At 62.5% G+C, this 12,080-nt stretch overlaps 2 protein-coding genes across 18 annotated transcripts in view; one reads left to right on the top strand and one right to left on the bottom strand.

Annotated features, from left to right (window-relative positions):
* The window catches only part of LDLRAD3 (low density lipoprotein receptor class A domain containing 3), a 417,721-nt gene that overhangs the window by 134,829 nt on the left and 270,812 nt on the right, over window positions 1-12,080 (top strand). The gene's annotated exons all lie outside the window — the stretch shown is intronic.
* LOC138916383 (spermatogenesis-associated protein 31E1-like) lies at window positions 29-3,906 on the bottom strand. The gene is made up of 4 exons (XM_070228626.1): window positions 3,669-3,906; window positions 2,837-2,897; window positions 2,322-2,382; window positions 29-1,968 (listed from the first exon to the last, which is right to left on the bottom strand). The coding sequence occupies exons 1-4, from the start codon at window positions 3,852-3,854 to the stop codon at window positions 546-548; spliced, it is 1,731 nt and encodes a 576-aa protein (XP_070084727.1). The 5' UTR covers window positions 3,855-3,906; the 3' UTR covers window positions 29-545.

Raw genomic sequence — 12,080 nt, forward strand, 5'->3', positions numbered from 1 at the left:
GCAGGGCACAGACAGAAGCCACGACCTCTAAGGAGAAAACAAGTGTATTGGGGGAAAACTCGGGTAGGAGGACGGCGTTAGCACGGAGGGTGGGATAAGGAGAAGAAGCAGGTTTTCTGTTCGTCCGCTTGCCCATTCGGGGAGAGAAGCGTTCCTACGAGGAAAGGGGTGTGAGGCACAGTCTGCTCATCCCGGGAGACGCAGATCTGAGGACAGCATGGCGGGTAATGGATTGGCTGAGGCAGCTGCCACCCTCAGCCCAGGCTGGCAGGGTTTGGCCGGGGAGCGCGGCTGCCTGGATGGCGAGGTCCGGTCGCCATGGCTGCTCTGATCCATTCCCTCGTATCGGGACAGTTGTGGTGCCTGGAGGTGGGCTGGGGGCTGTCCTCTGCGATTGTTCTCCTCTGCTCTGGGGAGGAGGGCACGTCGTGGTGACAGGTATGTCCGGCTCGCCAGGCCTGAGGTGGGTTTCGCGATGCTTCTGCTGGGAGGCCGGAAGTTCTCGGCCAGCCTCGGTTTCCCTCCCAGGACGCAGACACAGGATGTCACTGTCGATGGCGCCTGAACAGCCCCGCCATCCGACGCCGAGCTGTGTGTGACCCGTGCCCGGCTCTGGGCGGTGGCCGAGGCGGGCTTGCCTTGGCGAGGGGATCCTCTCGCGCTTCCTCCTTGTTGGGCCTCAGGCAGGGCAGGAGGCGTCTCCACATTTTTCTGAGAGGGCCGTCGTGAGGCTCCTCTTCCTTGGCAGGCCGGGGCCGGAGGGGTTTGGTCTCGAGGGTGTCTCCCATGTCCCCGACCTGGCTCCGAGACTGGGACCCTGACTCCCCGTCCGGTGTTGCCACCCCACGGCAGGGCTCTGGTGAGGCCCCAGCCCTACTCTCCTGCCGAGGCTCTTCCCTGGCCGCTGGGGAGCCTGAAGTCGGCCCCCGACGGCCTCGCTCGGCCCCCACGAAGGTCCCACCCCGCCCTTCGCTCTCTGAGAGGCTGCGTGGGGAGGTTGGAGAAGGCGGCCGGCCCTCCTGTCCCGAGAGAGAGGCTTCTGAGGGCCCTCTGCCATGGCCAGGTAGGGTCCCTCCCAGGGCCTTGTGATTTTCCTCACACACAGGTGAGGGAGCAGGGAGGGGACGGGCCAGCCTGGGAACTGATGGTTTTGTCGTCAGAGCTGAGACCTGGTCACCCGGAGGAGGCTCAAGAGGTTCTCCCGTGAAGCGTGCCGAGTCAGCTTGCGAGGGGGCCCCAGCATCCCAGGTGGCTGCGGGGGGCAGAGGGGACCGTGGAAGGGCCGAGGGTTGAGCCTCACATGCTTTCGGAGCCGCAGGCCCCAAGGACAGGAGGGGTAGGCCCCAGCGGAAATTCAGCCCAGACGTGATCGTGTGTGCTTGGAGCATGTGAGGAGGGCGTGGGTCGTCTTGCTCTTCTCCCCAGACCTCCGTGGGCACGCTTTCCGTGATGTCTGTCTCGAGCAGCTTCTGGGCGTCAGGGCTGGCAAGTGAGGGGCTGTCGGTCTCTCCCTCCCTGTTTGTGGGGCCTCCCCAGAAGGAGGCCGCTGGTGGGAGGCAGGACAGGGGCCCTTGCTGGGACCCGAAGCGCGACGGCAAGGGGAAGAACCAGGCCTGGATCGTGTTCCACCGGGAGGGGAACGTTTGAAGGCGACAGCTCCCGCGGCCGTGGCCTGAGTTGGGAAACGGCCAAGACGAGTGAGCTGGAGCCGAGCTCGTGGCCACGGGGCGTAGTGGAGTGGTGGTCAGGGCCGAGGGCGGTTCTGCTGGCAGGGTGGAGGCCCAAGGTCGAGTGCGCTGGGTGAGAAGAGCCAGGGAAAGTGCTGGAGTCGTGGTGAGAGGAGCACCTTGCGCGGGCTTCCCGCGTGGCTGGCGGACTGTAGCAGACGCTGTCTTGCACGCCTCCCCAGGGGAGTCTTGAGATGCGAAGCGATGGGAGCACCCCTTACAAGACAGCCTCCCCGGGGAGCTGCGGGAAACAAGATGCACAAGCTGTAGCCGGGAGCAGAGGGCCCTGGGACGGCAGGGCCGGGCAGGGCCGGGCAGGGCAGGGCAGGGCCGGGCCGGGCCGGGCCGGGCCGGGCCGGGGCAGGGCAGGCCGGGCCGGGCCAGGCCAGGTGCGGGTGGCCCCTTGAGAGCCACGGCCCTCCCTGGCCCTCCCTTCACTGGACCGAATTCTCCTGCTGTCCCTCCCCCCAGGCCTCTTGCCACCCCCTGGCCCGTGGCTCCCCTCCCAGCTCAGCCCCAAGCTGCCTGTAGCCCTGGGGCACGTCAGAGCCTCTGCGAGGAAGAAGCCCAGGAGAGAAGGGCAATTTTCCTTACCTTGGCGAAAGGGACCTCGGGCCCCCCACTTCTGCCAGGTCCTTCCGGCCAGCTCTGTAAACTAGAAATGAGGGCACCGGGTCACAGCGGTGAAGGCGGGGGCCGAGGGCTCTGGCAGGAGGCTGCGTGCAGTGTGCCTTTAGGGCAGACCGTTTGAGGTCAGACTCTGGAGCCCAGGCACCAGTGCCCAAGGCCACGGGATCCCTGACGGGGATGGCAAGGCTGCTGATGGGTTGAGGTTTGTCGTGGACCGAGTGCTTCAACCTCCACCACAGCCCACGTGCCCCTGCTGGGCAACAGCCTGTTGCGGACGCCTGCCGGCCTGGGCCTTAGTTCCGCGCACAGAATCTGGCAAGGACTCAGGTTTTCCTCTCCTTCCCGGGAGCCTCGCGGAGGGCTCTGTCTCCTGAGGGACAGGCTCTGTCCCTGGCCTCCTCGAGCCCACGGAGCCGGGCGCTCAGGGACAGGAGGTGGAGGCCAGCTCTGGGGCACAGGGCTGAATGGCAGCAGCTTACCTTTCCAAGCTCCCCTTTTCTTCCTGCTCCTGCTGCTCCTCCCTCTCGGCTCCACTTGACGCTGAAATGAGAGAAAAAACAAGAAACTGCGGGGTCTGAGCCCCAAGGCTCCCCGTCCTCTCTCTGGACCAGCCGCAGACGCGCAGCGTTTGTGAGCAGGATGACCGCCTACCCTGAACTCCTGGGGCTCTGGGGCGTCTCTTCCCTTTTACTTCCTTTGGAAGTGGACAACTGAACCCAGAATGGACGTGTGCTGTCTTCCTTCTCTGAGGATCGTAAGCAGGTCCCCGTGTGGGACCAGCGTGCCTCTTCCGTCGCTGTTCCTCTGCTCAAGAAGCGCGTGCACGCGCCTTCTCAGAGGTACAGGATCTTGTGAGCTTCCTCAGGGAGGACTCTGCTTCCTGAGGCTACAGCCCCACTCCAGGTCCTGCCCAGAGGCTCTCGGGGGCTGAGCTGTGCCCTCAGATCGAGCACGACAGAGAAAAGGCCCGCCTGAGACACCTGCCCCGGGGAGGTGGCTGGGGAAGCGGTGCTCAGGGCCTGTCTTCCCACAGACCCCACTCGGCCTCCCGTCCGTGGCCACTGGTCGCTGGCCTCGGGGGCCTTTCCCTGGAGCCCTCTACCACACCGGGACTCCTGCTCGGAGGTCTTCGGACCGAAATCCTTGTGCCCGCTCTCCCCCCTGCCCACGCAACCTGGCTTGTGTCTAGAAGGACGGTGTTCCGTTCTTTCCCATCCCTGGAGTCCCTCCAGTTGATTCAGAGAAGCGGCAATCCCAGTCAAAGAGGAGAGAGACTCGTCTTGGGGTGGGTCTGGGTCCAGGATGTCTTACCTTCCTGACGTTTCTCCTGTTGCCAGGTGGTCGTGAGGGCAAATGCCTCTTGCGGGGGGGGAAGAACAGGAGGAAGAGCCCCAGTCCGTACAGGATGCGGAGGATGGTCCCAATCACCCAGGAGGCGGCACTGGAGCTGAAGCAGGTAGCGGCGATGCTTTGTAGACGCAAGATAGGAGTTTCCATATCTCGGATCTGGTCCTACTCTCAGGCAACTGAGCGCTGGGAGTGACTTGGAGATTAGAACCCCACGCCCTCATCATGGAACCGTGGCCGTGTCACGGGGGCTCCTGAGGGGGGGTGGGGCAGGCGAGAGGAGGGCAGGCGATTGGACCCCAGCCCCTGCGCCACCAACTGGCCTCCAACTGCCTCCCTCCACCCTCCCGGGCCTTCTAGACCTTAGCCGGTTTTCTGTTTCTTCCCCCTGGAAGCCGGCTGTCGCCCGGTTCCTTGCGTCTCCTGGATTCTTGGTTCGAAGCCACCTGTCTCAGGGCCTTTGCAAGAAGTCTGCAGCTCTCCCAGGAATTCGGTCTAGTTCCCGGGGACTCACACCCTCACTCTCCTCTGTCCTCAACTCCGATTGTTGTTTCCGCCTCACTTGTTGACTCTGTGTGTGCGTGCGAGGGCACTGAAGTGCTGCCCTCTTAGCTGATGTCAGTCCTACAGTGCGGCGTTCTCGACTCTGCTCACCGCGTCAGACGTGAGATCCTCAGAGCTCCTTGATCTCAGGGCTGAGAGTTGGTCCCCTTTGACCTGCCTCTCCCTCTCCCTCCCGCTCCACAGCCACTGGCCACCACTTTAGTACTCTCCGTGTCTGTGAACTGACCTTTCTCTGGTCGTGTTTGGAGTTCACGTGTTAAGTGAGCCCAGGCGGTATCTGTCTTCCCCTGCCTGGCTTGTTCCCTTGAGCGTAACGCCCGCCAGGTTCGTCGATGTTGTGCCAGTCTCCACTCCATTTGTCCACGTAACAAGCTTTGGGTTTCGTCAGTCTGGAAGTCCCGCTTTATTTTACGCTTATTTGGCTTTGAATATGAGCGTTGTTCTTGTTTCGATCCACCTTTGCCATCTTCACTCAGGACGACTCACCCCAAAATGGAAACTAATCGTTTCTTACTCAACATCAGCATAACCAGAATTCAAGTGACCGCACCTCCCAGTAACGTGTTTCATGTTAGTCGCGTTTCTACTCGTGAAGTGAGAAAGCCTTCAGCAAGACTTAGGGGACGTGCTGGCCACACACACCCAGACACACACACACGCCCATACCTACCGCAGGCGTGGACGCATTTGCACCGACCGATTCGGTACTTTGCAACCAGAGAACTAAGCACATTCTCGTTCTCTCTAAGCTTTTCTGTCGTCTTGACCCTGTTTCTTCTCATTCCGCCCAAGAGAGACCGTCTTCGGTTTCCAGAGTTTGGACGGCTGTGTGGCCCCGCCCGAAGCCGGGCCCGGCTCCAGTGAGCTGAAGTGCTGCTGTTGAGAGCGGACGTTGGGGCCGGGTCCGTGGCCCGGGGGTTGGAGTCCAGTCTCAAGTAGCCCCCTTTCTGGCCTCCCAGGTTTGCCCTCCACGTGTTCTCTTTCTCAGAGTTGGTCTTGCCTTCCCCCTCCCGCCCGCTGCGGGCCCCCGGAGCCTCAAGTCGTGCCTGAAGCTGCAGAAAGAGGGCCCTTGGAGCCCTAGAGGAATTCCCTGGCGACATCATCGGGCATCCCTTTTTCAGTGAGAAGTGGGGGTTCGCTTAGGGGTTGTCGTTTTCGATCCACAGGTTAATTTTTCTGACCTGCTGGACAGGTAGTGCTTAGATGTCCGATTTGATGGTTGTCACACGGCCACACGTACACACACCTACGGGGGGGTACTCTTTTACTTGACAGTAAGGTAAGCTTCCTGACACCCAAAGAATTAAGGTAGACGTTGTTCTTAGGAGCTTAACGTGACGACCGTGTTCCCGGTTCATGAATATGTGCGATCGCAGAAGAACTGGCTTCAGAGGAGCTCTCTCAGCAGCCACCAAAATGATCTTTCAAGTCTTTCTCAACCGTTGAAACCGCTTTCTTCTTCTGAAGTCCAAGAAAGACCTTTTTCTGGGGCCGGGCCTCCTCACTGGGACCCTTGGCTAGGGTCTGACTGTGCCCAGAGTCCCCCGGTGAGGCTCTCGCACACAAGAGCTCTGGACTCCGGGCCTCCTCACAGCCAGCCGCCCAGGTCAGGGACCGACTTGACTCAGGCCTCACGCGGGTTCCCCGAATTGGCCTGCCTCCCAGCTCGGAGAAAGGCTGAGGAGGGCGTGTGGTTCACAACGTAAATCAATCGGAAAAGTCTTCCAGAAAATCGAATGCCGCTGGAACAGTTTGTACAGCAGAGGTGAGCCCGTGGTATCCAAGACAGACCGCCCACCCCAACTTGAGGGTCATTGGAGTATTTCCCTGACATGCGTGATGATTCCTCTCTCTGTTCCTAACCGAAGACGGAAGCGCGGGAAGCGTCTGTGGCTCCGACATTAAGACGAGCTTCAGAAAGTTTCCCTTTGCTCTTCGACTGAATATTCCTTATTTCAGTGGGACCTGGAGAAGCGATGGGAAGGCCAGGAGCACACTGACGTTTCCGTGCTCCCTTCGGATTCAGGGGATTCCGTGATCGTTTCAGCTGGGGATTCTGCGCTAATATTCCCATGAGAAACTGAGGCGGTCTGTTGATTCACAACTAATTGGGGTCCACAGCAAACCGTCAGTTTCTTCTTAATTCAAGGGGAAATCCAGTTCATTCAGGGGACCCGCTCGATCGGTGTGGATCTCTGTGTAATTAACGTTCTCTGGAGACGAAGAACAGAGGGCTCGTGACAGGTTAAAGGTCAGGGGTCTCCTGTCCAGATGCGTTCCGGCAGTGTTTTATTCAGTGTGGTGATCCCCGTCCCTCCCCCGTCCCCAGCACCTGTGCCGCGCGTTAAGGAACGGACCTTTCCTCAGGAAATGGCTCAGATCCAAGATACGGTGTTAGGTTGACTCTCTCTGCCCTGTTTCGCCCTTTCAACCTCCAACCCATGTGGCGTTTCCTCGTGAGATCCTGGAGGCGGGCTCATTTTCACACCTTCACTGCCCGTGATATTTGCTGGGCAGCAAAATTTCAGTTCACCCAAAAACCTTCACAGAGAAGCTCATGGCAGGTTTATTTCTAAGGGGTGAAATGATACAAACCAAAAAATGCCGTCCGGTAGGTAAGCGGTTCAACTCTAGTGGCACTTTGTCTCCTTCCCCCGCGTCCCAGCCTAGGCGCACAGCGTCCCACCGTCCGGTGGTGACCCCACGCGCTCAGCCCCGGCTCCGTTCCCCAGGAGGAGAAGGCAGGTGCAGGAGAGCAGGGCTCTGAGCTCCTCTGGGCAGAGGGGTGAGGGCCCACGGCAGCCTGCGTGCTCCCCACCCGCCCGCCCTCGGAGCCGGGAGCGCAGCCATCCTTGTCGCTGCTGCTCCCGACTGTGACAAGCACGGAGGGACGGGGACGCTGGGCCGAGAGGGATGCGCAGGCCCATCTCCGTGGCAGCTTCAGCAGGGAGAGAAGAAGCTCCCGGGGCGGCGTCCTCACCTATTCCCACCAAGAGCCCAGGGGTGGGGGGGCGGGGCAAGCTTCCTCGCCCTCCGGACTCAGGGCCAGCACTGCCCCACACTCCCCTCCCCACTCTGTGACCTGTGAGCCCGTCTCGACACTCGCTGGAGCCTCTGCAAAGCCCCTCCCTACAGCCCCACAAGTTCAAGGGCCAGAGAACGCAGGAGAGGACAGGCGGGGCCCATCGTGGGCTTGGGGTCTTAGAGGTTTCGCTCCTCTGGAAGGAGCCCAAAGCTTCCGTGTGTTTTTGGGAGGACGGTGTGATGGGGACTTGAGGTGCAATGGGGGAGCTGGGGCGAGGGCGGGTGAGCCACGCTGCCGTCGGCCTCCCCCCCCCCCAGCCCCCCCCCCCCCCCCCCCCCCGTGGCCCTGTCCCTTCTGGAAGCCAAAGCAGACGCTCAGGAAGGGCGGAGCCTGAGCCCGTTTTTCCCCCTAGCAGGGCACAGACAGAAGCCACGACCTCTAAGGAGAAAACAAGTGTATTGGGGGAAAACTCGGGTAGGAGGACGGCGTTAGCACGGAGGGTGGGATAAGGAGAAGAAGCAGGTTTTCTGTTCGTCCGCTTGCCCATTCGGGGAGAGAAGCGTTCCTACGAGGAAAGGGGTGTGAGGCACAGTCTGCTCATCCCGGGAGACGCAGATCTGAGGACAGCATGGCGGGTAATGGATTGGCTGAGGCAGCTGCCACCCTCAGCCCAGGCTGGCAGGGTTTGGCCGGGGAGCGCGGCTGCCTGGATGGCGAGGTCCGGTCGCCATGGCTGCTCTGATCCATTCCCTCGTATCGGGACAGTTGTGGTGCCTGGAGGTGGGCTGGGGGCTGTCCTCTGCGATTGTTCTCCTCTGCTCTGGGGAGGAGGGCACGTCGTGGTGACAGGTATGTCCGGCTCGCCAGGCCTGAGGTGGGTTTCGCGATGCTTCTGCTGGGAGGCCGGAAGTTCTCGGCCAGCCTCGGTTTCCCTCCCAGGACGCAGACACAGGATGTCACTGTCGATGGCGCCTGAACAGCCCCGCCATCCGACGCCGAGCTGTGTGTGACCCGTGCCCGGCTCTGGGCGGTGGCCGAGGCGGGCTTGCCTTGGCGAGGGGATCCTCTCGCGCTTCCTCCTTGTTGGGCCTCAGGCAGGGCAGGAGGCGTCTCCACATTTTTCTGAGAGGGCCGTCGTGAGGCTCCTCTTCCTTGGCAGGCCGGGGCCGGAGGGGTTTGGTCTCGAGGGTGTCTCCCATGTCCCCGACCTGGCTCCGAGACTGGGACCCTGACTCCCCGTCCGGTGTTGCCACCCCACGGCAGGGCTCTGGTGAGGCCCCAGCCCTACTCTCCTGCCGAGGCTCTTCCCTGGCCGCTGGGGAGCCTGAAGTCGGCCCCCGACGGCCTCGCTCGGCCCCCACGAAGGTCCCACCCCGCCCTTCGCTCTCTGAGAGGCTGCGTGGGGAGGTTGGAGAAGGCGGCCGGCCCTCCTGTCCCGAGAGAGAGGCTTCTGAGGGCCCTCTGCCATGGCCAGGTAGGGTCCCTCCCAGGGCCTTGTGATTTTCCTCACACACAGGTGAGGGAGCAGGGAGGGGACGGGCCAGCCTGGGAACTGATGGTTTTGTCGTCAGAGCTGAGACCTGGTCACCCGGAGGAGGCTCAAGAGGTTCTCCCGCGAAGCGTGCCGAGTCAGCTTGCGAGGGGGCCCCAGCATCCCAGGTGGCTGCGGGGGGCAGAGGGGACCGTGGAAGGGCCGAGGGTTGAGCCTCACATGCTTTCGGAGCCGCAGGCCCCAAGGACAGGAGGGGTAGGCCCCAGCGGAAATTCAGCCCAGACGTGATCGTGTGTGCTTGGAGCATGTGAGGAGGGCGTGGGTCGTCTTGCTCTTCTCCCCAGACCTCCGTGGGCACGCTTTCCGTGATGTCTGTCTCGAGCAGCTTCTGGGCGTCAGGGCTGGCAAGTGAGGGGCTGTCGGTCTCTCCCTCCCTGTTTGTGGGGCCTCCCCAGAAGGAGGCCGCTGGTGGGAGGCAGGACAGGGGCCCTTGCTGGGACCCGAAGCGCGACGGCAAGGGGAAGAACCAGGCCTGGATCGTGTTCCACCGGGAGGGGAACGTTTGAAGGCGACAGCTCCCGCGGCCGTGGCCTGAGTTGGGAAACGGCCAAGACGAGTGAGCTGGAGCCGAGCTCGTGGCCACGGGGCGTAGTGGAGTGGTGGTCAGGGCCGAGGGCGGTTCTGCTGGCAGGGTGGAGGCCCAAGGTCGAGTGCGCTGGGTGAGAAGAGCCAGGGAAAGTGCTGGAGTCGTGGTGAGAGGAGCACCTTGCGCGGGCTTCCCGCGTGGCTGGCGGACTGTAGCAGACGCTGTCTTGCACGCCTCCCCAGGGGAGTCTTGAGATGCGAAGCGATGGGAGCACCCCTTACAAGACAGCCTCCCCGGGGAGCTGCGGGAAACAAGATGCACAAGCTGTAGCCGGGAGCAGAGGGCCCTGGGACGGCAGGGCCGGGCAGGGCCGGGCAGGGCAGGGCAGGGCCGGGCCGGGCCGGGCCGGGCCGGGCCGGGCCGGGGCAGGGCAGGCCGGGCCGGGCCAGGCCAGGTGCGGGTGGCCCCTTGAGAGCCACGGCCCTCCCTGGCCCTCCCTTCACTGGACCGAATTCTCCTGCTGTCCCTCCCCCCAGGCCTCTTGCCACCCCCTGGCCCGTGGCTCCCCTCCCAGCTCAGCCCCAAGCTGCCTGTAGCCCTGGGGCACGTCAGAGCCTCTGCGAGGAAGAAGCCCAGGAGAGAAGGGCAATTTTCCTTACCTTGGCGAAAGGGACCTCGGGCCCCCCACTTCTGCCAGGTCCTTCCGGCCAGCTCTGTAAACTAGAAATGAGGGCACCGGGTCACAGCGGTGAAGGCGGGGGCCGAGGGCTCTGGCAGGAGGCTGCGTGCAGTGTGCCTTTAGGGCAGACCGTTTGAGGTCAGACTCTGGAGCCCAGGCACCAGTGCCCAAGGCCACGGGATCCCTGACGGGGATGGCAAGGCTGCTGATGGGTTGAGGTTTGTCGTGGACCGAGTGCTTCAACCTCCACCACAGCCCACGTGCCCCTGCTGGGCAACAGCCTGTTGCGGACGCCTGCCGGCCTGGGCCTTAGTTCCGCGCACAGAATCTGGCAAGGACTCAGGTTTTCCTCTCCTTCCCGGGAGCCTCGCGGAGGGCTCTGTCTCCTGAGGGACAGGCTCTGTCCCTGGCCTCCTCGAGCCCACGGAGCCGGGCGCTCAGGGACAGGAGGTGGAGGCCAGCTCTGGGGCACAGGGCTGAATGGCAGCAGCTTACCTTTCCAAGCTCCCCTTTTCTTCCTGCTCCTGCTGCTCCTCCCTCTCGGCTCCACTTGACGCTGAAATGAGAGAAAAAACAAGAAACTGCGGGGTCTGAGCCCCAAGGCTCCCCGTCCTCTCTCTGGACCAGCCGCAGACGCGCAGCGTTTGTGAGCAGGATGACCGCCTACCCTGAACTCCTGGGGCTCTGGGGCGTCTCTTCCCTTTTACTTCCTTTGGAAGTGGACAACTGAACCCAGAATGGACGTGTGCTGTCTTCCTTCTCTGAGGATCGTAAGCAGGTCCCCGTGTGGGACCAGCGTGCCTCTTCCGTCGCTGTTCCTCTGCTCAAGAAGCGCGTGCACGCGCCTTCTCAGAGGTACAGGATCTTGTGAGCTTCCTCAGGGAGGACTCTGCTTCCTGAGGCTACAGCCCCACTCCAGGTCCTGCCCAGAGGCTCTCGGGGGCTGAGCTGTGCCCTCAGATCGAGCACGACAGAGAAAAGGCCCGCCTGAGACACCTGCCCCGGGGAGGTGGCTGGGGAAGCGGTGCTCAGGGCCTGTCTTCCCACAGACCCCACTCGGCCTCCCGTCCGTGGCCACTGGTCGCTGGCCTCGGGGGCCTTTCCCTGGAGCCCTCTACCACACCGGGACTCCTGCTCGGAGGTCTTCGGACCGAAATCCTTGTGCCCGCTCTCCCCCCTGCCCACGCAACCTGGCTTGTGTCTAGAAGGACGGTGTTCCGTTCTTTCCCATCCCTGGAGTCCCTCCAGTTGATTCAGAGAAGCGGCAATCCCAGTCAAAGAGGAGAGAGACTCGTCTTGGGGTGGGTCTGGGTCCAGGATGTCTTACCTTCCTGACGTTTCTCCTGTTGCCAGGTGGTCGTGAGGGCAAATGCCTCTTGCGGGGGGGGAAGAACAGGAGGAAGAGCCCCAGTCCGTACAGGATGCGGAGGATGGTCCCAATCACCCAGGAGGCGGCACTGGAGCTGAAGCAGGTAGCGGCGATGCTTTGTAGACGCAAGATAGGAGTTTCCATATCTCGGATCTGGTCCTACTCTCAGGCAACTGAGCGCTGGGAGTGACTTGGAGATTAGAACCCCACGCCCTCATCATGGAACCGTGGCCGTGTCACGGGGGCTCCTGAGGGGGGGTGGGGCAGGCGAGAGGAGGGCAGGCGATTGGACCCCAGCCCCTGCGCCACCAACTGGCCTCCAACTGCCTCCCTCCACCCTCCCGGGCCTTCTAGACCTTAGCCGGTTTTCTGTTTCTTCCCCCTGGAAGCCGGCTGTCGCCCGGTTCCTTGCGTCTCCTGGATTCTTGGTTCGAAGCCACCTGTCTCAGGGCCTTTGCAAGAAGTCTGCAGCTCTCCCAGGAATTCGGTCTAGTTCCCGGGGACTCACACCCTCACTCTCCTCTGTCCTCAACTCCGATTGTTGTTTCCGCCTCACTTGTTGACTCTGTGTGTGCGTGCGAGGGCACTGAAGTGCTGCCCTCTTAGCTGATGTCAGTCCTACAGTGCGGCGTTCTCGACTCTGCTCACCGCGTCAGACGTG

Source organism: Equus caballus, chromosome 12, assembly GCF_041296265.1.
Source record: "Equus caballus isolate H_3958 breed thoroughbred chromosome 12, TB-T2T, whole genome shotgun sequence".
NCBI lineage: Eukaryota > Metazoa > Chordata > Mammalia > Perissodactyla > Equidae > Equus > Equus caballus.

What these genes read in the sequence shown, in the direction of transcription:
- LOC138916383 (XM_070228626.1), bottom strand. Translation starts at nt 3,854, where the DNA reads ATGGAAACTCCTATCTTGCGTCTACAAAGCATCGCCGCTACCTGCTTC. An exon ending in ACAGGAGAAACGTCAGGAAG is followed by an intron (nt 2,898 to 3,668) that starts GTAAGACATCCT and finishes CTCTCATTTCAG; the next exon opens with CGTCAAGTGGAGCCGAGAGG. An exon ending in CCGAGGTCCCTTTCGCCAAG is followed by an intron (nt 1,969 to 2,321) that starts GTAAGGAAAATT and finishes TGTTTCCCGCAG; the next exon opens with CTCCCCGGGGAGGCTGTCTT.